At 46.0% G+C, this 26,398-nt stretch overlaps 1 protein-coding gene across 1 annotated transcript; it reads left to right on the top strand.

The window, feature by feature from the left end:
- Positions 1-1,107: 1,107 nt before the first annotated feature.
- LOC129815892 (uncharacterized) lies at positions 1,108-24,790 on the top strand. The gene is made up of 6 exons (XM_055870071.1): positions 1,108-1,623; positions 9,609-9,868; positions 10,087-10,198; positions 14,921-15,016; positions 15,340-15,854; positions 16,044-24,790. Exons 1-6 carry the CDS (start codon positions 1,579-1,581, stop codon positions 17,491-17,493), a joined length of 2,478 nt encoding a protein of 825 aa, XP_055726046.1. The 5' UTR covers positions 1,108-1,578; the 3' UTR covers positions 17,494-24,790.
- The last annotated feature ends 1,608 nt before the right edge of the window (positions 24,791-26,398 follow it).

Here is a 26,398-nt window from a genome sequence, read left to right as displayed (position 1 = left end):
TCTGTGTTTGAAATTCACTGATCAACTGAGGGACCTACAGATAATTGGATGTGTGGGTACAGAGATGAGGTAGTCATTCAAAAATCATGTTAAACACTATTATTGAGTCCATGCAACTTGTTGAGCACATTTCTACTCCTGAACTTATTTAGGCTTGTCATAACAAAGGGGTTGAATACTTATTGATGCAAGACATTTTAGCTTTTCATTTTGTATTAATTTGTTTTAAAAAATCCACTTTAACATTATGGGGTATTGTGTGGAGGCCAGTGACACAAAATCTAAATGCAATACATTTTAAATTCAGGTTGTAACACAACAAAATGTGGAAAAAGTCAAGGGGTGTGAATACTTTCTGAAGGCACAGTAAGCGCACACTTGCCTTACAGTTAACGTTAACGTTTACATTTAGTTGTCGAGCTGATCTTGGTATCCAGGGCAACGCACAGTGTGTGAGGGGTTACAGCATGTAATCAAACCTACATCCATCTCACACCTATCAAACTCTCCATCTCTCCTTCTCTCATCCATCCAGCATCTCCATCTGCCTGCCTCGGTATATTATTATTGGTACACAGCGCTGCTACAATGAACTGATTATGTGTGTGGGGGCAACATACTGTAAACAATATCTGTCATGGTACTGTATACAATATGTGTTCTTATGTGACCTGCTTCCTGTGTTCTATTGGGGATGTTTCTAATGTTTCTACAGAATAAGGAGTGAGAGGATGAGGGAGGGAGAGTGATGGGGAATGGATAACAAGGAGGATAACGGTACTTTAGAGGCAGAGAGAAGGGGAAGGGTGTGAGAGAGGGTGGGAGGTACAGTAGCAAGAGAAAGAGAGAGGGTGGGAGGTACAGGAATGAGAGAAGGAGAGTATAAGAACAGGAGAAAGATGGAAAGGGAGAGAGCGAGAGGAGGAGAGCATATGAGAAACTATTAGACAGAGAAGAATCTCCCTCCATCTGAGGAAAACCCTGCAGGGGAGGGTACCCCTCTCATCTACCCCCTAGCCTGGCTATGTGATAAGCTGATAACCCAGAGCAAGTGACCAATCACAAGTGTGTCTGTGTGTGCATGTGAGTGTGTGCATATAGATTCACAGTCCAGCAGGGTTACTATGCACTAGCTGTGCAAGGGGGGTGGGGCCTCAACACAAGACTGGCACATAAGAAGGAAGGGAGAGATATAGAGGGAAGGAAGGAGAGAGAGAGTGTGATAGATAGAGGGGGGTAGAATGACAGTTGAAAGAGTGTGTGTGTGTGAGAGGGTGAGAGAGAGAGTGAAGGAGATCGCGAGCAAGCGGAGAGAGAGCTGAGAGCAAGAGAGTCCCTTCTGTCTCTGTCTCTGGTAGGGAGAGATAGAGAGGAAACAAGGGAGAAACAGAGAGCGTGAAGGAGGGAGAGAGAAGAGAGAGAGCGTAGAGATCTTTCTCTCTGTCTCTGCTGAAGCACAGGAGTCTATGCCCGAGCTGGATCCTTCATAACTCCTTGTCCTCCTCTTCCTCTTGTTGTCTGCGCTGTCTTTAAAACGGAGGGAACCCTCGGACTCAGAGCTCATCCGTTGCCGTGGCAATGGGCTGTCGGCTCTCAGGGCCGTGGTTCGGTGATGGAATGGGGGTTAGTGTGCACCCTTCTAAATCTGTGGGTGTGTGGTGTGTGCATGCCTGCGTGCGTGTGCATTCTTTCTTGCATGCGTATGCGCTTCTGTGTGTGTGTGTGTGTGTGTGTGTGTCAATACGTGGGAGTCTGTGAGTGTGCTTGTGAGAGTAGTACAGAATAAGAGTTAGACAGGTACGGATCTTATTATGAGAGAAATGACCATATGTGTTTGAAAGAGTTCTTGTATTTACTTCTAGAAAGATTGTGTCTACAGACAGATTTGTTCTGCTGCCTGTTCTAGCAACATAGTGAGGCTCGTGATTGTTCTTTCTGTGTTGGGGGTATTCAGCGTTGTGAATGCATATATATATATATATGTGTGTGTGTGTGTGTGTGTGTGTGTGTGGGGGGGGGGGGGGGGGGGGGGGGGGGGGGCAGCCTCTTGTGACCAGCGTTGATGATTACAAGGAGTGACAGCTTTCCCATCCAACAGCACAGAGAGCTGTGACTCTCTCTCTTTCACTTCCCTTCCTCTCCCTCTCTCTTTCACTTCCCCGCCTCTTCTCTCTCTTTCACTTCCCTTCCTCTTTCAATTCTCTCCCTCTCTCCTTTTCTATCTCTCTCTCTTTCTCTCTCTCTCCTATCCATCTTTTGACCTTACATTACATCCTTCTCCACATCCATCTGTACCGTTCCTTCTCTCCTCACCTCACCTCTGCTCTCTTCTCTCCTCCTCTCCTCACCTCTGGTCCCGTCTCTCCTCTTCTCTTCTCCTCTCCTCCCCTCTGCTCCCTTCTCTCCTCTCTTCTCTTCTAACATCCTCTCCTCTGCTCTCCTCTCCTTCCCTCTTCCCTCCTTTCGCAATCTCTATCTGCCATGGAGTGATGTCCAGCCACCTCTCATCTCCTCTCCTCTCTCTCTTTCTGTCGTGGGGTGATGGCCAGTCTCCTCTCCTCTCTCTCTTTCTGTCATGGGGTGATGCCCAGTCTCCTCTCCTCCCCTCTCTTTTTCTGTCGTGGAGTGATGCCCAGTCTCCTCTCCTCTCTCTGTTTCTGTCGTGGAGTGATGCCCAGTCTCCTCTCCTCTCTCTCACGCTGTCGTGGAGTGATGCCCAGTCTCCTCTCCTCTCTCTCTTTCTGTCGTGGGGTGATGCCCAGTCTCCTCTCTCTCTCTCTTTCTGTCGTGGGGTGATGCCCAGTCTCCTCTCCTCTCTCTCTTTCTGTCGTGGACTGATGCCCAGTCTCCTCTCCTCTCTTTCTCTCTTTCTGTCGCGGGGTGATGTCCAGTCTCCTCTCCTCTCTCTCTTTCTGTCGTGGGGTGATGTCCAGTCTCCTCTCCTATCTCTCTTTCTGTCATGGGGTGATGCCCAGTCTCCTCTCCTTTTTCTCTCTTTCTGTCGTGGAGTGATGCCCAGTCTCCTCTCCTCTGTCTCTTTCTGTCGTGGACTGATGCCCAGTCTCCTCTCCTCTCCTATCTCTCTTTCTGTCATGGGGTGATGCCCAGTCTCCTCTCCTCCCCTCTCTCTTTCTGTCGTGGAGTGATGCCCAGTCTCCTCTCCTCTCTCTTTTTCTGTCATGGGGTGATATCCAGTCTCCTCTCCTCTCTCTCTTTCTGTCGTGGGGTGATGTCCAGTCTACTCTCCTCTCTCTCTCTTTCTGTTGTGTGGTGATGTCCAGTCTCCTCTCCTCTCTCTCTTTCTGTCGTGGGGTGATGTCCAGTCTCCTCTCCTATCTCTCTTTCTGTCATGGGGTGATGCCCAGTCTCCTCTCCTCCCCTCTCTCTTTCTGTCGAGGAGTGATGCCCAGTCTCCTCTCCTCTCTCTCTTTCTGTCATGGGGTGATATCCAGTCTCCTCTCTCTCTCTTTCTGTCGTGGGGTGATGTCCAGTCTTCTCTCCTCACTTTGTCTCTTTCTGTTGTGGGGTGATGCACAGTCTCTTCACTCTCTCTCTGTCGTGGGGTGATGTCCAGTCTTCTCTCCTCACTTTGTCTCTTTCTGTTGTGGGGTGATGCACAGTCTCTTCACTCTCTTTCTGTCGTGGGGTGATGCCCAGTCTCCTCTCTCTCTCTGTCGTGGAGTGATGTCCTGTCTACTCTCCTCTCTCTCTCTTTCTGTCGTGGGGTAATGCCCAGTCTCCTCTCCTCTCTATCTCTGTCGTGGGGTGATGTCCAGTCTCCTCCCCGCCCCTCTCTCTCTTTCTGTCATGGGGTGATGCCCATTCTCCTCTCCTCTCTCTCTGTCGTGGGGTGATGTCCAGTCTCCTCTCCTCTCTCTCTCTCTCTTTCTGTCGTGGGGTGATGTCCAGTCTCCTCTCCTCTCTCTCTGTCTGTCATGGGGTGATGTCCAGTCTCCTCTTCTCTCTCTCTCTTTCTGTCGTGGGGTGATGTCCAGTCTCCTCTCCTCCCCTCTCTCTCTTTCTGTCGTGGGGTGATGCCCAGACTCCTCTCCTCTCCCTTTCTGTCGTGGGGTGATGCCCAGTCTCCTCTCCTCTCTCTGTCTGTCGTGGGGTGATGTCCAGTCTCCTCTCCTCTCTCTCTTTCTGTCGTGGGGTGATGCCCAGTCTCCTCTCCTCTCTCTCTTTCTGTCGTGGAGTGATGCCCATTCTCCTCTCCTCTCTCTCTTTCTGTCGTGGGGTGATGCCCAGTCTCCTCTCTCTCTTTCTGTCATGGAGTGATGCCCAGTCTCCGCTCCTCTTTCTCTCTCTCTTTCTGGCGTGGGGTGATATCCAGTCTCCTCTCCTCTCTCTCTCTCTCTCTTTCTGTCGTGGGGTGATGTTCAGTCTCCTCTCCTCCCCTCTCTCTCTTTCTGTCGTGGGGTGATAACAAGTCTCCTCTCCTCTCTCTCTCTGTCCTGGGGTGATGTCCAGTCTCCTCTGATCCCCTCTCTCTCTTTCTGTCGTGGGGTGATGCCCAGAGTCCTCTCCTCTCCCTTTCTGTCGTGGGGTGATGTCCAGACTCCTCTTCTCCATTTCTCTATCGTGGGGTGATGTCCCGTCTCCTCCCCTCTCTCTCTTTCTGTCGTGGGGTGATGCCCAGACTCCTCTCCTCTCCCTTTCTGTCGTGGGGTGATGTCCAGACTCCTCTTCTCCCTTTCTCTATCGTGGGGTGATGTCCCGTCTCCTCTCCTCTCTCTCTTTCTGTCGTGGGGTGATGTCCAGACTCCTCTTCTCCCTTTCTCTATCGTGGGGTGATGTCCAGTCTCCTCTCCTCTCTATCTTTCTGTCGTGGGGTGATGCCAAGTCTCCTCTCCTCTCTCTCTTTCGGTCGTGGGGTGATGCCCAGTCTCCTCCTTTCTCTCTCTTTCTGTCGTGGGGTGATGTCCAGTCTCCTCTCCTGTCTCTCTTGCTGTCGTGGGGTGATGCCCAGTCTCCTCTCCTCTCTCTCTCTGTCGTGGGGTGATGTCCAGTCTCCTCTCCTCTCTCTCTTTCTGTCATGGGGTGATTTCCAGTCTCCTCTCCTCTGTCTCTTTCTGTCCTTGTGTGATTTCCAGTCTCCTCTCCTCTCTCTCTTTCTGTGGTGGGGTGATGCCAGTCTCCTCCCCTCTCTCTCTTTCTGTCGTGGGGTGATGCCCAGTCTCCTCTCCTCTCTCTTTCTGACGTGAAGTGATGCCCAGTCTCCTCTCCTCTCCTCTCTTTCTTTCTGTCATGGAGTGATACCCAGTCTCCTCTCCTCTCTCTCTTTCTGTCGTGGGGTGATGCCCAGTCTCCTCTCCTCTCTCTCTCTCTCTTTCTGGCGTGGGGTGATGTCCAGTCTCCTCTCCTCCCCTCTCTCTCTTTCTGTCGTGGGGTGATGCCCAGTCTCCTCTTCTCTCTCTCTCTTTCTGTCATGGGGTGATGTCCTGTCTCCTCTCCTCTCTCTAATGTGGGGTGATGTCCAGTCTCCTCTCCTCTCTCTCTTTCTGTCGTTGTGTGATGTCCAGTCTCCTCTACTCTCTCTCTCTCTGTCATGGGGTGAAGCCCAGTCTCCTCTTCTCTCTCTCTCTGTCGTGGGGTGATGACCAGTCTCCTCTTCTCTCTCTTTCTGTCGTGGAGTGATGCACAGTCTCCTCTCTTTATCTCTTTCTGTTGTGGGGTGATGCCCAGTCTCCTCTTCTGTCTCTTTCTGTCGTGGAGTGATGCACAGTCTCCTCTCTTTATCTCTTTCTGTTGTGGGGTGATGTCCAGTCTCCTCTCCTCTCTCTCTTTCTGTCGTGGAGTGATGCCCAGTCTCATCTCATCTCTCTCTTTCTGTCATGGGGTGATGCCTAGTCTCCTCTCCTCTCTCTCTTTCTGTTGTGGGGTGATGCCCAGTCTCCTCTCCTCTCTCTCTATCTTTCTGTCGTGGGGTTATGTCCAGTCTCCTCTCCTCTCTCTGATTCTGTCGTGGGGTGATGTCCAGTCTCCTCTCCTCCCCTCTCTCTCTTTCTGTCGTGGGGCTATGTCCAGTCTCCTCTCCTCCCCTCTCTCTCTTTCTGTTGTGGGGTGATGCCCAGTCTCCTCTCCTCTCTGTCTCTGTCGTGGGGTGATGTCCAGTCTCCTCTTCTCTCTCTCTCTTTCTGTCGTGGGGTGATGTCCAGTCTCCTCTCATCCCCTCTCTCTCTTTCTGTTGTGAGGTGATGCCCAGTGTCCTCTCCTCTCTCTCTGTGTCCTTGGGGTGATGTCCAGTCTCCTCTCCTCCCCTCTCTCTCTTTCTGTTTAGGGGTGATGTCCAGACTCCTCTCCTCTCTCTCTTTCTGTCGTGGGGTGATATCCCGTCTCCTCTCCTCTCTCTCTTTCTGTCGTGGGGTGATATCCCGTCTCCTCTCCTCTCTCTCTTTCTGTTGTGGGGTGATGCCCAGTCTCCTGTCTCTCTTTCTGTCGTGGGGTGATGCCCAGTCTCCTCTCCTCTCTCTCTCTGTCGTGGGGTGATGTCCAGTCTCCTCTCCTCTCTCTCTTTCTGTCGTGGGGTGATAACCAGTCTCCTCTCCTCTCTCTCTTTCTGACGTGGAGTGATGCCCATTCTCCTCTCCTCTCCTCTCTCTCTTTCTGTCGTGGGGTGATGCCCAGTCTCCTCTCTCTCTCTTTCTGTCATGGAGTGATAACCAGTCTCCTCTCCTCTGTCTTTTTCTGTCGTAGGGTGATACCCAGTCTCCTCTCCTCTCTCTCTTTCTGTCGTGGGGTGATGCCCAGTCTCCTCTCCTCTTTCTCTCTCTCTTTCTGGCGTGGGGTGATATCCAGTCTCCTCTCCTCTCTCTCTCTCTCTCTTTCTGTCGTGGGGTGATGTCCAGTCTCCTCTCCTCCCCTCTCTCTCTTTCTGTCGTGGGGTGATAACAAGTCTCCTCTCCTCCTTCTCTCTGTCCTGGGGTGATGTCCAGTCTCCTCTCCTCCCCTCTCTCTCTTTCTGTCGTGGGGTGATGCCCAGACTCCTCTCCTCTCCCTTTCTGTCGTGGGGTGATGTCCAGACTCCTCTCCTCCCTTTCTCTATCGTGGGGTGATGTCCAGTCTCCTCTCCTCTCCTCTCCTCTCTCTCTTTCTGTTGTGGGGTGATGCCAAGTCTCCTCTCCTCTCTCTCTTTCGGTCGTGGGGTGATGCCCAGTCTCCTCCTTTCTCTCTCTTTCTGTCGTGGGGTGATGTCCAGTCTCCTCTCCTGTCTCTCTTGCTGTCGTGGGGTGATGCCCAGTCTCCTCTCCTCTCTCTCTGTCGTGGGGTGATGTCCATTCTCCTCTCCTCTCTCTCTTTCTGTCCTTGTGTGATTTCCAGTCTCCTCTCCTCTCTCTCTTTCTCTTTCTGTGGTGGGGGGATGCCCAGTCTCCTCTCCTCTCTCTTTCTGACGTGGAGTGATGCCCAGTCTCCTCTCCTCTCCTCTCTTTCTTTCTGTCATGGAGTGATGCCCAGTCTCCTCTCCTCTGTCTTTTTCTGTCATGGGGTGATACCCAGTCTCCTCTCCTCTCTCTCTTTCTGTCGTGGGGTGATGCCCAGTCTCCTCTCCTCTCTCTCTCTCTCTTTCTGGCGTGGGGTGATGTCCAGTCTCCTCTCCTCCCCTCTCTCTCTTTCTGTCGTGGGGTGATGCCCAGTCTCCTCTTCTCTCTCTCTCTTTCTGTCGTGGGGTGATGTCCAGTCTCCTCTTCTCTCTCTCTCTTTCTGTCGTGGGGTGATGTCCAGTCTCCTATCCTCCCCTCTCTCTCTTTCTGTCGTGGGGTGATGTCCAGTCTCCTCTTCTCTCTCTCTCTTTCTGTCGTGGGGTGATGTCCAGTCTCCTCTCCTCCCCTCTCTCTCTTTCTGTCGTGGGGTGATGTCCAGTCTCCTCTTCTCTCTCTCTCTTTCTGTCGTGGGGTGATGTCCAGTCTCCTATCCTCCCCTCTCTCTCTTTCTGTCGTGGGGTGATGTCCAGTCTCCTCTTCTCTCTCTCTCTTTCTGTCGTGGGGTGATGTCCAGTCTCCTCTTCTCTCTCTCTCTTTCTGTCGTGGGGTGATGTCCAGTCTCCTCTTCTCTCTCTCTCTTTCTGTCGTGGGGTGATGTCCAGTCTCCTATCCTCCCCTCTCTCTCTTTCTGTCGTGGGGTGATGTCCAGTCTCCTATCCTCCCCTCTCTCTCTTTCTGTCGTGGGGTGATGTCCAGTCTCCTCTTCTCTCTCTCTCTTTCTGTCGTGGGGTGATGTCCAGTCTCCTATCCTCCCCTCTCTCTGTCTCTGTCGTGGGGTGATGTCCAGTCTCCTCTTCTCTCTCTCTCTTTCTGTCGTGGGGTGATGTCCAGTCTCCTCTCCTCCCCTCTCTCTCTTTCTGTCGTGGGGTGATGCCCAGACTCCTTTCCTCTCCCGTTCTGTCGTGGGGTGATGTCCAGACTCCTCTCCTCCCTTTCTCTATCGTGGGGTGATGTCCCGTCTCCTCTCCTCTCTCTCTTTCTGTTGTGGGGTGATGCCAAGTCTCCTCTCCTCTTTCACTTTCAGGCGTGGGGTGATGCCCAGTCTCCTCTCCTCTCTCTCTTTCTGTCATGGGGTGATGTCCTGTCTCCTCTCCTCTCTCTAATGTGGGGTGATGTCCAGTCTCCTCTCCTCTCTCTCTTTCTGTCGTTGTGTGATGTCCAGTCTCCTCTCCTCTCTCTCTCTCTGTCATGGGGTGAAGCCCAGTCTCCTCTTCTCTTTCTCTCTGTCGTGGGGTGATGACCAGTCTCCTCTTCTCTCTCTTTCTGTCGTGGAGTGATGCACAGTCTCCTCTCCTCTCTCTCTTTCTGTCGTGGAGTGATGCCCAGTCTCTTCTCATCTCTCTCTTGTTGTCATGGGGTGATGCCTAGTCTCCTCTCCTCTCTCTCTTTCTGTCGTGGAGTGATGCCCAGTCTCTTCTCATCCCTCTCTTTCTGTCGTGGGGTGATGCCCAGTCTCCTCTCCTCTCTCTCTCTTTCTGTTGTGGGGTGATGCCCAGTATCCTCTCCTCTCTCTCTTTCTGTCGTGGGGTGATGCCCAGTCTCCTCTCCTCTCTCTCTCAATCTCTTTCTGTCGTGGGGTGATTTCCAGTCTCCTCTTCTCGCCTCTCTCTCTTTCTGTCGTGGGGTGATGCCCAGTCTCCTCTATCTCTCTGTCGTGGAGTGATGTCCTGTCTCCTCTCCTATCTCTCTCTTTCTGTCGTGGGGTGATGTCCAGTCTCCTCTCATCTGTCTTTTTCTGTCGTGGGGTGATGCCCAGTCTCCTCTCTCTCTCTTTCTGTCGTGGGGTGATGTCCAGTCTCCTCTCCTCTCTCTCTTTCTTTCTGTCGTGGAGTGATGCCCAGTCTCCTGTCCTCTCTCTCTTTCTGTTGTGGGGTGATGTCCAGTCTCCTCTCCTCTCTCTCTTTCTGTCGTGGGGTGATGCCCAGTCTCCTCTCCTTTTTTGTTTTGTTTCTCGTCTTGTTTTGTTTCTCGTCTTGGGTTGGAACCCTTTAGTTTTCATCTCTGCATCCCCTCCCTTGATTTGAGTATTCTACAGAGTAGATGAGTCACCTCTGAACCCCCACAATGCATCCCTGGTGCACTATATGGCGAATAGGATGTCATCTGTCTCTCTCTGTCTCCTCACAGGTCAGTGGGCGGGATCTGAGTCACCTGACTAAACGGGATCTTTCTCACCTGAGCAAACGGGATGCTCTTAGAATCCTGGCTGCCTATGAGCACCCAATCACGCTGCAGATCAAGGGCCAGCGTGGGAGGGGATATGGCTTACATGACTGCAGCACACAGACGGAAAGACACTGGGAGCCCCTCCCCCTGGCCCCCCATCTGGCCCTGCACAGTCTGGGGGTCACAGCAGCCGGGACCATGCCCAGGGTCAACCCGGACGGGTAGAGTTACAGATAGAGACACACACACACACACGCTAACACACAGACACATACACATGCTAACACACAGACAAATGCTCACACACATGCTCTCTCTGTCTCTCTCTCTCACACACACACTTCAGATGTCTATAAAATTCACTAATATCTTACTCCACTAAATGTTAGATTTATTGACTCGACATCTCTCTCTCTCTTTTTCTCTCTCTCTCTCTCAGGCACTACTGCAGCCACATGAGTCTGCCTCGTGATCACCGTGACAACGGGAGATATGAGTACCTGCCCAACGCTCCACGAGACATAGAGGACATGGAACCACTGGGCTACCAGGTGAGACAAAACACACACACACACATACTAGTAGTAGGAGGATGCCATTTAGTTTTGAATTAAAAATAATCACTTGATGTTGTCAGCCAAAGCCATATCTTATAGTAAGGTCTACAAATGTGGGCACTCTGTGAGTGTACCACCATTCATCACTCAGTACCTGTATCAGTTACAAGACACATCAATTAAAGGCCTTACACCAGTGTTAAATCCTGCACCCCACTAATTATTGTGACTGATATGACTTATTCAGTCACTGGTGATAATAGAGCCAATATAATTGACCCACTGTATTGTATGGTACAGTACATGTGACGGAAGTAGCTAGAACTACAGCATACTGTGTGTCTGTGTTGTTCTGTCCATTGAGAGGATGGAAATACATCTTCTTTGAAGAAAACTGTCATGTTAAATAAACAACACTGGGAAGCTTGTGTGGGTGTAGTGGTGGGCTGTATGGCTCTGAAGGTCAGAGTGTACACAGGGCTCTTTGAACAGGGGACTGCACAAGAGGAGGTTCAGGGCTTACTTCTCCATGTTTGTTTGTGTGTGTGTGTGTGTGTGTGTGTGTGTGTGTGTGTGTGTGTGTGTGTGTGTGTGTGTGTGTGTGTGTGTGTGTGTGTGTGTGTGTGTGTGTGTGTGTGTGTGTGTGTGTGTGTGTGTGTGTGTGTGTGTGTGTGTGTGTGTGTGTGTGTGTGTGTGTGTGTGTGTGTGTGTGTGTGTGTATGTATGTATGTATATATATATATATATATATATATATATATATATATATATATATATATATATATATATATATATATATATATATATATATATATATATATATATATATATATAGAATAAACCATAGACATCCAGATAACCTTTTTGATTGAATAGAATCCAGGTTGCAAATGTTTGGTCTGAATCAGGGCTAACGTCCAAAAGACCTGCAGTCCATATTGGAGTATGTTTTTTTTTTTATAAAGATACTTTTATTTTTCAGAGGGGCTGAGTATTTACTTCAGTGTAGATCAAGGCTGTAAAACGATGCCTTTTTTTATTTTTATGGAGCAGCTCCCCTCAGCCAACCCAGTCTGGAATTATACATGCTGCCGCCAAGCATCTGGGACCTGAGTGGAACTATACACACACATGCACTCACTCACACACACGCTCGCGCAGACACTCACACACAGACAAAGACGTACAGAGACAAATACAGTACACATAGACAAGCCTGATTGCTCAAGCCCAAACAGCCAGGATGCTATGCTGCATAAATAAAAGAAGAGTAACCACATCTAAATCATCACCACATTTACATCTAAATCACCACCACATTTACATCTAAATCACCACCACATTTACATCTAAATCACCACCACATTTACATCTAAATCACCACCACATTTACATCTAAATCACCACCACATTTACATCTAGATCACCACCACATTTACATCTAGATCACCACCACATTTACATCTAAATCACCACCACATTTACATCTAAATCATCACCACATTTACATCTAAATCACCACCACATTTACATCTAGATCACCACCACATTTACATCTAAATCACCACCACATTTACATCTAGATCACCACCACATTTACATCTAGATCACCACCACATTTACATCTAGATCACCACCACATTTACATCTAAATCACCACCACATTTACATCTAGATCACCACCACATTTACATCTAAATCACCACCACATTTACATCTAAATCACCACCACATTTACATCTAGATCACCACCACATTTACATCTAAATCACCACCACATTTACATCTAAATCACCACCACATTTACATCTAGATCACCACCACATTTACATCTAAATCACCACCACATTTACATCTAGATCACCACCACATTTACATCTAAATCACCACCACATTTACATCTAAATCACCACCACATTTACATCTAAATCACCACCACATTTACATCTAGATCACCACCACATTTACATCTAAATCACCACCACATTTACATCTAGATCACCACCACATTTACATCTAAATCACCACCACATTTACATCTAAATCACCACCACATTTACATCTAAATCACCACCACATTTACATCTAGATCACCACCACATTTACATCTAGATCACCACCACATTTACATCTAAATCACCACCACATTTACATCTAGATCACCACCACATTTACATCTAAATCACCACCACATTTACATCTAGATCACCACCACATTTACATCTAAATCACCACCACATTTACATCTAGATCACCACCACATTTACATCTAAATCACCACCACATTTACATCTAAATCACCACCACATTTACATCTAAATCACCACCACATTTACATCTAGATCACCACCACATTTACATCTAGATCACCACCACATTTACATCTAAATCACCACCACATTTACATCTAGATCATCACCACATTTACATCTAAATCACCACCACATTTACATCTAAATCACCACCACATCTAAATCACCACCACATTTACATCTAGATCACCACCACATCTACATCTAAATCACCACCACATTTACATCTAAATCACCACCACATTTACATCTAAATCACCACCACATTTACATCTAAATCACCACCACATTTACATCTAAATCACCACCACATTTACATCTAAATCACCACCACATTTACATCTAAATCACCACCACATTTACATCTAAATCACCACCACATCTAAATCACCACCACATTTACATCTAAATCATCACCACATTTACATCTAAATCACCACCACATTTACATCTAGATCACCACCACATCTAAATCACCACCACATTTACATCTAGATCACCACCACATTTACATCTAAATCACCACCACATTTACATCTAAATCACCACCACATCTACATCTAGATCACCACCACATTTACATCTAGATCACCACCACATTTACATCTAGATCACCACCACATTTACATCTAGATCACCACCACATTTACATCTAAATCACCACCACATCTACATCTAGATCACCACCACATTTACATCTAAATCACCACCACATTTACATCTAAATCACCACCACATTTACATCTAGATCACCACCACATTTACATCTAAATCACCACCACATTTACATCTAGATCACCACCACATTTACATCTAAATCATCACCACATTTACATCTAAATCACCACCACATTTACATCTAAATCACCACCACATTTACATCTAAATCATCACCACATTTACATCTAAATCATCACCACATTTACATCTAAATCACCACCACATTTACATCTAAATCATCACCACATTTACATCTAAATCACCACCACATTTACATCTAAATCATCACCACATTTACATCTAAATCATCACCACATTTACATCTAAATCACCACCACATTTACATCTAGATCACCACCACATTTACATCTAAATCACCACCACATTTACATCTAAATCACCACCACATTTACATCTAAATCACCACCACATCTAAATCACCACCACATTTACATCTAAATCACCACCACATTTACATCTAGATCATCACCACATTTACATCTAAATCACCACCACATTTACATCTAAATCACCACCACATTTACATCTAGATCACCACCACATTTACATCTAAATCACCACCACATTTACATCTAAATCACCACCACATTTACATCTAGATCATCACCACATTTACATCTAAATCACCACCACATTTACATCTAAATCACCACCACATCTAAATCACCACCACATTTACATCTAAATCACCACCACATTTACATCTAAATCACCACCACATTTACATCTAAATCACCACCACATTTACATCTAAATCACCACCACATTTACATCTAAATCACCACCACATTTACATCTAAATCACCACCACATTTACATCTAAATCACCACCACATTTACATCTAAATCACCACCACATTTACATCTAAATCACCACCACATTTACATCTAAATCATCACCACATTTACATCTAAATCACCACCACATTTACATCTAAATCACCACCACATTTACATCTAAATCATCACCACATTTACATCTAAATCACCACCACATTTACATCTAAATCACCACCACATTTACATCTAAATCACCACCACATTTACATCTAAATCACCACCACATTTACATCTAAATCATCACCACATTTACATCTAAATCACCACCACATGTACATCTAAATCATCACATCTATCCTTAATCACAAATAAACACACAATACACAGTATATTCCCAAACACGCTCTGCCACACACACATCCATGCGCACACGGTCACACAGTCATAAACAGAACTCACGTGTTCAGTGGGTGGAATGTGAGCAGTGCCTAATGAAATCCCCTTGGAGAATGGAAGGATGCTCAGCTTAGAGAGACAGAGGGAAAAACACACTCCTCTCTCCCATCTACAAACATTTACTGTCTACAGACTGATTTAACCACTGCTGCAAGACACAAGCCTCAGTTCAGTCAATCTGGATTGCAAACCTACAGCATGTGATGCAGTACAATTAAAGGCCATACTTAATAATCAGGACTCTTGATAACATAGGGATATTTTAGGGATATTTTGGGGGGAGAGAGGCTGGATGAACATTTGAATTACATAACCAAAGTTCTAGAATTAGCATAAAAAAATGGAATGCTTGTTTATTCACGTAAACACACATTATTCACAGTTAGTTAAACATTGATTAACCGCTCTTTCTCTCTCTCTCCCTAAGGACCTGGAGCTGGACCGTCGTGTTCCAAGGGATCGGAGCTGTTTGACTGGCTGCTGCAACACCAACCTTGAGGAGCCCAGCAGTTTCCACAGCCAGGTGTGTATGTGTGTCTGTGTACTGTATATCTACATACTGTATGTGTGTCTGTGTACTGTATATCTACATACTGTGTGTGTCTGTGTACTGTATATGTGGCTGTGTACTGTATATCTACATACTGTGTGTGTCTGTGTACTGTATATCTACATACTGTGTGTGTCTGTGTACTGTATATCTACATACTGTGTGTCTATGTACTGTATATCTATATACTGTGTGTGTCTATGTACTGTATATCTACATACTGTATGTGTGTGTGACTGTGTTCTCTCTCTCTCCCTCTTTCGCTCTGTCCCTCTCTCACGCTCTCTCTCCTTCAGACTGAGGATGAGGACTATATGTTGGAGAAACCTCTGGGCTACCTACCTCTCCACCATGAGCTGGACAGTGGCCTGGGCTGGACCGACGGTAGCCTGCACCAGGGAGACCTCTCTGGCCTGGAGACTGAGGAGGGGGGTCTGGAGGAGTGTCACCCCAGGGGAGGAGGCTCCGGTGGGGGCCTGCTGGTCAGCGGAGGAGGGGGTGGAGGTGGTGGGTCTCCGTCCTCTGAATCCTTCATCTCGTCTGAGCTGAGTGACTCTGGCTTCTATAGCGTGAGCACCGGAGAGTTTCGCCGTTTCCAGAGGCTGTTAGAGAAACGCATGCGCCTGTACAACGCTCGTCTGCACCACCAAGGGGAGGTGTGTACACGGGAGCGCCGCGACAGCTGGCAGAAGAACCACAGAGAGCTGCTGGAGGCCATCCCTGAGGCACTGACCATGCAGCCCCATCACTCCTCCCTCACGCCTGGCCTGACTGCTCCATCCGTGGGCCCTCCACATCGAGGACTCTTCAGGTAGGAGCTTATCACCAGACTAACATCACTGTGATTATCATAGCTTATCATGATAACATGATCCATAACCATCCAAACCTCATCTTCAAAGTGTTCTCAGTCCAGGGTTCAATGATGATAAAGCAGGTTGTTCACCACGGTACCATTGTATTTATCGCTTCTGTTTCTAATAGTTTTCTGTTTCTTCAGGGTGTCGTCTGTCCAGTTCCGGAAGGCGGATCGTCCCTGTCTGAGCAAACACAGCTCCAGCAGTGGCTCCCTCTTCAACCCCCAGCACACCCATGGCCCCCTCTCTGTCCACGCCCCTGTCCTCTCCACCTGCAGTACCCCCTCTGGTCACCACAGGCTTCCGCTGCAGCACCAGGGCTCCAGCTCGGAGGGTCAGCTGAGGAGAAGCAGGACCCTGCACTACCGGGCTCCACCCCAGGAGCGTGTCAGACGGGCCAGTCACCCGTCCTCCCCCTCTTACGCCACCCTGCAGCACTGTGGAGTAGCTCCACTTAGAGGCCTGGAGCTGGGCCTGCCTGAAGAGGGAGAACCAGAACTAGTGCTCACACACCCAGCAGGACTTGCCCTCTCACCTCAGCACCATGCAACCTCTCCGGGGGAACACAGAGGGGCCATACCCTTACCCAGGGGACATTACTGGGACAATAGTGGAGGTCGTGACCAGCTGGTTAATGACAGGAGGCAGCAGGAGAGGAGCTTCATGACAGACCTACCAGTGTGGGAGAGGGAGCGAGAAAGAGAAAGAGAAAGAGAGAGGGAGCGAGAAAGAGAGCAAGAAAGAGAACGAGAAAGAGATCAAGAAAGAGAACGAGAGAAAGAAAGAGAGCGGGAAAGAGAAAAACAAAGAGAGAGAGGAAGAGAGGTGCACCGCTTCCACACCCTCAGCCACCCACCCCAGACATCCACGGACATCCATGAGACATGGCCTAAACCAGCCAAGCGTCTGTCCCGCCAGGGGTCCGGGGGTGGTGGGGGCCTCTACAGCACCCTGGAGAGCCACACTGGGTTCGGGTCTGGGGTCGTTGGAGTGTCCAGGATGGGCTCCAATCCTAACCCCAACCCTGATATTACCCCCAACACCAACCCCAACCTTCCTAACCCTAACGCAAGGGCTGTGAGGAACCAGATTCTTCGTGACCGGGCATCGCGGCTAGCGGACGAGCGCAGCGGGATGAGTACAGATGAGGAGAGCCAGGAGGTGATGAGGGGGAGGTACTGGAGCCGCACTGAGAGACGGGAGCACCTCCTACTGGCCCGCGAGCAGAAACAGCAGCAACATCAACAACAGCAGGCCAGAGGGCAGCAGGCTTACACAAGGCCAGGAGCCAATGGAGGATCAGGATCTATGAGAGATACAGGGGTCAACACAAGAGGAGGAGCTATGGGTGGCCAGGGGGGGGGGGTTAACAGAGAAGGAGAGGCTATGTCTGGAGGGGGAGGGTCTTTGGGAGACGGCCGGTGCAGCACGGTGCTGGAGCTCAGCCAAAAGAAGTTGAGTCGTCTGAGGAACAGGAAGCTGTTAGATGATTGGACGACGGTGGAGGAGCTGCTGACTCATGGGACGAGGCTGGGCACCGGGGAGGAGATGTCCCTCTGTCCCAGCTCACTACTGACTGTCACTACTGTATAGAGTGTGTCTCTGAGTGTATGTCTGTGTGTTTTTCCACCATAAAGCACCATGGACAAAATTTGTTTGAGGGTAAGTGTATGCGTGTGAGTATATAAGTGTGTGTCACCACTGTACAGCACCTCTGACAAAGTGTGTGTATGTGTCAGACCTTCTTACTGACTACTGTAACGCACTGCAAGTCTGTATCTATTACAATCTGTGTGTCTGTGTGAGGGAGGATCGGTCTGTGTGTGTGTCTGCGCCATGTCTGGCTACCTCATGCTGATGGGGTTTGTGAAACAATTTGAAACACAATACAATATCATGTCATTTTGTTGATTTTATCTTTGGGTATTTTTGGGTGCAAAAATGCTGCCTTGTGACAGCTGCCTTGATGAAACTCTTACATTTGGACTTTTATGCCTCAACTAAAGTTGTGACTGAGATTTCTAAAAGCAATACTGCACTGTAAGAGAATCCACCAGAAAACAGCAGCTTACTGGAGAGGAGATAAGATGCCACAACAAAGCTAGTGGAGCACTTTGTGGATTGATAACCACCCCACACAATCAATGTGTTTTTGTATCAGAGATCCTGTTTACAGTCTTATAGGGGAATGGTGCTGCAGTAGAAGATTTTGCTACCGGATGTGATCGTGCTCAAACTACCTGGTACCCTTGATTGCACAACAACCAACCCAACCCATCCTATCGTTGGCATAATGTTTACATTGCCTGTCTATTGAGGCATTCATTCTGTATTCTGAAGTGGTTGTTCCAGAGATAGGTACTGTAGAGTAGTAGGTAGATGGTGTAGGCTGAGCTGGCCAGGGGTTGGTGGTTTGTTGCTGGAGGTCTCTGGAGGTCACGGCTGTTGTTGTTTAGTACATATTCATTATGGAACGTACGGTACAACACTAGGGTACAACACTAGGGTACAACGCTAGGTTACAACACTAGGGTACAACGCTAGGTTACAACACTAGGGTACAACGCTAGGGTACAACGCTAGGGTACAACGCTAGGGTACAACACTAGGGTACAACACTAGGGTACAACGCTAGGGTACAACGCTAGGTTATAACACTAGGGTACAACACTAGGGTACAACGCTAGGTTACAACGCTAGGGTACAACGCTAGGTTACAACACTAGGGTACAACGCTAGGTTACAACACTAGGGTACAACGCTAGGGTACAACGCTAGGTTACAACACTAGGGTACAACACTAGGGTACAACACTAGGGTACAACGCTAGGTTACAACGCTAGGGTACAACGCTAGGTTACAACACTAGGGTACAACGCTAGGTTACAACACTAGGGTACAACACTAGGTTACAACGCTAGGGTACAACACTAGGGTACAACACTAGGGTACAACACTAGGGTACAATGCTAGGTTACAACACTAGGGTACAACGCTAGGTTACAACACTAGGGTATAACGCTAGGTTACAACGCTAGGTTACAACGCTAGGGTACAACACTAGGTTACAACGCTAGGGTACAACGCTAGGGTACAACGCTAGGGTACAACGCTAGGGTACAACGCTAGGGTACAACGCTAGGGTACAACGTACGGTACAACACTAGGGTACAACGCTAGAGTACAACGCTAGGGTACAACACTAGGGTACAACGTACGGTACAACACTAGGGTACAACGCTAGGGTACAACGCTAGGGTACAACACTAGGGTACAACGCTAGGGTACAACGCTAGGGTACAACGCTAGGTTATAACACTAGGGTACAACACTAGGGTACAACGCTAGGTTACAACGCTAGGGTACAACGCTAGGTTACAACACTAGGGTACAACGCTAGGTTACAACACTAGGGTACAACGCTAGGGTACAACGCTAGGTTACAACACTAGGGTACAACACTAGGGTACAACACTAGGGTACAACACTAGGGTACAACGCTAGGTTACAACGCTAGGGTACAACGCTAGGTTACAACACTAGGGTACAACGCTAGGTTACAACACTAGGGTACAACACTAGGTTACAACGCTAGGGTACAACACTAGGGTACAACACTAGGGTACAACACTAGGGTACAATGCTAGGTTACAACACTAGGGTACAACGCTAGGTTACAACACTAGGGTATAACGCTAGGTTACAACGCTAGGTTACAACGCTAGGGTACAACGCTAGGTTACAACGCTAGGGTACAACACTAGGGTACAACGCTAGGGTACAACACTAGGGTACAACACTAGGGTACAATGCTAGGTTACAACACTAGGGTACAACGCTAGGTTACAACACTAGGGTATAACGCTAGGTTACAACGCTAGGTTACAACGCTAGGGTACAACGCTAGGTTACAACGCTAGGGTACAACACTAGGGTACAACGCTAGGGTACAACGCTAGGGTACAACACTAGGGTACGAAGCTAGGGTACGAAGCTAGTGTACAGTGCTAGGGTACAACGCTAGGGTACAACACTAGGGTACAACACTAGGGTACAACGCTAGGGTACAACACTAGGGTACAACGCTAGGGTACAACACTAGGGTACAACACTGGTGGACAATGTGGTGTCACGCTCTAATGTCTGTCAATATCTGTATAATATTTGTTTCTCACTTAATTGATCAATAGATAGGGGTCAGATGTCAAATAGGCTTATGACAGGGTTATACAGGATTATGTCAGGGTTATGTAGGCTTATGTCAGGGCTATGCAGCAAATGTTAACTAAAGTCACTGTGGTAGGTAGTACTCATACTATCATTGATAACTGAAATGAAAGGTGTGATCAGAGGTGTGATTTGCTTTTTGTGCAGCGTCATCAGCACTCATAATTACTGGGGCTACAGGATCACACACCTTAATGCACTGTGTGTTTTTCACACACACTCACACAACCTGCATGTGATTCTTACACACACAGCAAGTAGGACTCACACTTGTCTGGTGTGGAGCTGAGAGAGGAAGAAGAACGAAGAGAACAACAGAGAGAGAGATTATATATATATACACATAGAGAGATAAATATATATATATATACACACACATAGAGAGATAAATATATATATATATATACACACACATAGAGAGATAAATATATATATATATATACACACACATAGAGAGATAAATATATATATATATACACACATAGAGAGAGATTATATATATATATACACACATAGAGAGATAAATATATATATATATACACACATAGAGAGATATTATATATATATACACACATAGAGAGATATTATATATATATACACACATAGAGAGATAAATATATATATACACACATAGAGAGATAAATATATATATACACACACATAAAGAGATACATATATACACACACATAGAGAGATAAATATATATATACACACACATAGAGAGATAAATATATATATACACACATAGAGAGATACATTTATATATACACACATAGAGAGATAAATATATATACACACATAGAGAGATAAATATATATATATACACACATAGAGAGATAAATATATATATATATATATATATATATATATATATATATATATACACACATAGAGAGAGATTATATATATATACACACATAGAGAGATAAATATATATATATACACACATAGTTTATACATATACACACATAGAGAGATAAATATATATATATATATACACACATAGAGAGATAAATATATATATACACACATAGAGAGATAAATATATATATATACACACATAGAGAGATAAATATATATATATACACACATAGAGAGATAAATATATATACACACACAGAGAGATAAATATATATATACACACATATAGAGATACATACACTGCTCAAAAAAATAAAGGGAACACTTAAACAACACAATGTAACTCCAAGTCAATCACACTTCTGTGAAATCAAACTGTCCACTTAGGAAGCAACACTGATTGACAATAAATTTCACATGCTGTTGTGCAAATGGAATAGACAAAAGGTGGAAATTATAGGCAATTAGCAATACACCCCCCAAAACAGGAGTGATTCTGCAGGTGGTGACCACAGACCACTTCTCAGTTCCTATGCTTCCTGGCTGATGTTTTGGTCACTTTTGAATGCTGGCGGTGCTCTCACTCTAGTGGTAGCATGAGACGGAGTCTACAACCCACACAAGTGGCTCAGGTAGTGCAGTTCATCCAGGATGGCACATCAATGCGAACTGTGGCAAAAAGGTTTGCTGTGTCTGTCAGCGTAGTGTCCAGAGCATGCAGGCGCTACCAGGAGACAGGCCAGTACATCAGGAGACATGGAGGAGGCCGTAGGAGGGCAACAACCCAGCAGCAGGACCGGTACCTCCGCCTTAGTGCAAGGAGGTGCACTGCCAGAGCCCTGCAAAATGACCTCCAGCAGGCCACAAATGTGCATGTGTCTGCTCAAACGGTCAGAAACAGACTCCATGAGGGTGGTATGAGGGCCCGACGTCCACAGTTGGGGGTTGTGCTTGCAGCCCAACACCGTGCAGGACGTTTGGCATTTGCCAGAGAACACCAAGATTGGCAAATTCGCCACTGGCGCCCTGTGCTCTTCACAGATGAAAGCAGGTTCACACTGAGCACATGAGCACATGTGACAGACGTGACAGAGTCTGGAGACGCCGTGGAGAACGTTCTGCTGCCTGCAACATCCTCCAGCATGACCGGTTTGGCGATGGGTCAGTCATGGTGTGGGGTGGCATTTCTTTGTGGGGCCGCACAGCCCTCCATGTGCTCGCCAGAGGTAGCCTGACTGCCATTAGGTACCGAGATGAGATCCTCAGAGCCCTTGTGAGACCATATGCTGACACATGCACATTTGTGGCCTGCTGGAGGTCATTTTGCAGGGCTCTGGCAGTGCACCTCCTTGCACTAAGGCGGAGGTACCGGTCCTGCTGCTGGGTTGTTGCCCTCCTACGGCCTCCTCCACGTCTCCTGATGTACTGGCCTGTCTCCTGGTAGCGCCTGCATGCTCTGGACACTACGCTGACAGACACAGCAAACCTTTTTGCCACAGTTCGCATTGATGTGCCATCCTGGATGAACTGCACTACCTGAGCCACTTGTGTGGGTTGTAGACTCCGTCTCATGTTACCACTAGAGTGAGAGCACCGCCAGCATTCAAAAGTGACCAAAACATCAGCCAGGAAGCATAGGAACTGAGAAGTGGTCTGTCGTCACCACCTGCAGAATCACTCCTGTTTTGGGGGGTGTCTTGCTAATTGCCTATAATTTCCACCTTTTGTCTATTCCATTTGCACAACAGCATGTGAAATTTATTGTCAATCAGTGTTGCTTCCTAAGTGGACAGTTTGATTTCACAGAAGTGTGATTGACTTGGAGTTACATTGTGTTGTTTAAGTGTTCCCTTTATTTTTTTGAGCAGTGTATATATATACACACATAGAGAGATAAATATATATACACACATAGAGAGATAAATATATATACACATATAGTGAGATAAATATATATACACATATAGTGAGATAAATATATATACACACATAGAGAGATAAATATATATATACACACATAGAGAGATAAATATATATATACACACATAGAGAGATAAATATATATACACACATAGAGAGATAAATATATATACACACATAGAGAGATAAATGTATATACACACATAGAGAGATAAATATATATACACACATAGAGAGATAAATATATATACACATATAGAGAGATAAATATATATATACACACATAGAGAGATTATATATATATATATATACACACATAGAGAGATAAATATATATACACACATAGAGAGATAAATGTATATACACACATAGAGAGATAAATATATATACACACATAGAGAGATAAATATATATACACACATAGAGAGATAAATATATATATACACACATAGAGAGATAAATATATATATATACACACAGAGAGATAAATATATATACACACATAGAGAGATAAAAATATATACACACATAGAGAGATAAATATATATATACACACATAGAGAGATAAATATATATATATATACACACTATATACACACAGAGAGATAAATATATATACAGTTGAAGTTGGAAATTTACATACACTTAGGTAGGAGTTATTAAAACTTATTTTTCAACCACTCCACTAATTTCTTGTTAACATACTATAGTTTTGGCAAGTCGCTTAGGACATCTACTTTGTGTTTACACAAGTCATTTTTCCTACAATTGTTTACAGACAGATTATTTCACTTATAATTCACTGTATCACAATTCCAGTTGGTCAGAAGTTTACATACACTAAATTGACTGTGCCTTTAAACAGCTTGGAAAATTCCAGAAAATGATGTCATGGCTTTAGAAGCTTCTGATAGGTTAATTGACATCATTTGAGTCAATTGGAGGTGTACCTGTGGATTTATTTCAAGGCCTACCTTCAAACTCAGTGCCTCTTTGCTTGACATCATGGAAAAGCGGCCATCACAAAGCCCTGACCTCAATCCCATGGAAAATGTGTGGGCAGAACTGAAAAAGCGTGTTCGAGCAAGTAGGCCTACAAACTTGACTCAGTTACACCAGCTCTGTCGGGGGGAACGGGCCAAAATTCACCCAACTTATTGTGAGAATCTTGTGGAAGGCTACCCGAAACGTTTGACCCAAGTTAAACAATTTAAAGGCAATGCTACCAAATACTAATTGAGTGTATGTAAACTTGCGACCCACTGGAAATGTGATGAAAGAAATAAAAGCTGAAATAAATCATTCTCTCTTCTATTATTCTGACATTTCACATTCTTAAATAAAGTGGTGATCCTAACTGACCTAAAACAGGGAAGTTTTACTAGGATTAAATGTCAGGAATTGTGAAAAACTGAGTTTAAATGTATTTGGTTACGGTGTATGTAAACTTACGACTTCAACTGTATATATATAGACATAGAAATAAATAATATATATATATATAGAGAGAGAGAGAATGTTGGATTGCTTGCTCTCTCCTCAAGGTGTTCCACGTCACACTCGGCATGACTCAAACACCCTGAATAATGGATGAACAAGATAGGATTTATTCCCTTCATCCCCCTCCCTCTATATGTGAGGATTATCAAGGCTGAAAATAGCCCTCCTTTCCTAGGAGAAGTGAAAGCACACAGGAGAGACACTTGTGTTTTAAAGCTCTGCACACCTCAGTTTTTTCTCTACCCACACTGTACTGTTTCCCCTCAGACTGTTTCCCTGCCAATCTCTGCTTCTGCTCATTTTCACTTTTCAGAAGACTCTTTTTGGAATGAGGATGATGTACATGTGATTGTAATAAAGATATTTTAATTAGCTACTAAAACCGTGTTTGAATTTTGATTCTACGATGTGATCAGATAATAAGGTACATTTAGCTTTATCTATCCTTCCATAGAGCTTCCTTACCTATTCTGTTCCTTCAGATTTGCTAAAACAGAAGGGGTAGGAGCTTGTTTACTTTTCAGACTAGGCTAATGTGTTTAGTTCTCACAGCAGTTTGGCCTCCAGTCATTTTGTAAATCTGTTTCATTATGGAGTCGTTTCCACATCCATTCACAATGTTGAGTCACATGTAAATGTTGTCCTCCACTCTGTTTCCTAGAACAGAGACACCTTTGCCCTCATTGAGCTGTCCAACATGGACCTAACTGATCTGAAGAAACAAGATGGCTGAATGCAATATGGCCTGCCAGGAATTTGACTCGACCGGTCAACTTCTTTTACATCAGTGTGTGGATAACTAAAAGGAGACAAGTAGATGGACCCACTCCTCTTAATGGACCCTTTACACCACATCAATATGTGGTCAATGTTCACCCTCGTAGGCCTCCATAGTTCATGTCATGTTGACAACAGGCTAGCTAATGAACAGGTTTTGATTATAACTTGTGGTCAGTCATCAGTCATTAGAGATTATCTGATATCTGGAAAGATTATACCATGTACTGTAAATAGCTGACAACCATGGGAAATAGATTCCTTAAGCAAACCTTAAATGACACCCTATTTCCCGAAGTGCACGACTACACCACATAGACACTCTGGTCAACACCATCATAGTGCATGCTATAGGCCATGGCACAGTACTGTCTTTGGCCACGGTAGCATAGGGTGTCACTTGAGTATCTGACATTGATCTGAATTAGACTTCTTCCTGGTTTAAATTCTTCCAGCCTGTCCATAGTCTGACTCCAAACCCATGTCGTCAGCAGAACCCACCCAACACCAGAACACCAACACACGATACATCTGGCCAATCGTCTAATGAGCTCAGTCTTATGTAACCAGAGTGAATGATGAGCCAGTCAGCCATGTTAAGGACACACTCCTTTTTCTGGCCATTCACTCATTCCTTTATCACCCTGAGAGGGTGGCCAGATGTGTCTGACTGTGTGTGTCTCCACAACTGGGATTTTTTTCCTAAATGGTACATTTTCATCTGCAACACTCAAAGTTGGTTCACTCTACCAGATAAACAACGCACACACTGGGATCTGATGTAGAACTGGCCAGTTGGCTGTTATGTGTCTTTTCTCTATTCTCAATCACAATCCATATTTATCTCATATTTTTGTCAGTTCTTTTTAAAATAAAGGCAAAATGGAATCCAACTGTGCAGAAGCACAAAATGGAATCCAAATGACAGAGAAAAGCTCTTCAGAATCACCATCTAGCTTTGCCAGGCAGTGAGGCTATATCTCACCAGGCTCCACTCCGCTGTGCTGGGAGATTGGTGCTGCAGCAGCGACATCATGTGGCACAAACCTGTGTCATAGTATTCTGAAGGTTAGTGACTGTAATCTGATATTTTATTGTGTTTGCAGGGTGGGGGGGGGGGGGGTGGGGGGGGGGGGGCTGGGGGGATAATCAGAGTGAGAGATCATTCTTCCACAGACAAGAAACTCCAGTCAGGAAGACTCAATAATTACAC

The sequence above is a fragment of the Salvelinus fontinalis genome, chromosome 18 (assembly GCF_029448725.1).
Source record: "Salvelinus fontinalis isolate EN_2023a chromosome 18, ASM2944872v1, whole genome shotgun sequence".
NCBI classification, from domain to species: Eukaryota; Metazoa; Chordata; class Actinopteri; order Salmoniformes; family Salmonidae; genus Salvelinus; species Salvelinus fontinalis.
The sequence above is the reverse complement of the archived record's forward strand: the minus strand, read 5'-3'. Positions and strand labels throughout refer to the sequence as shown.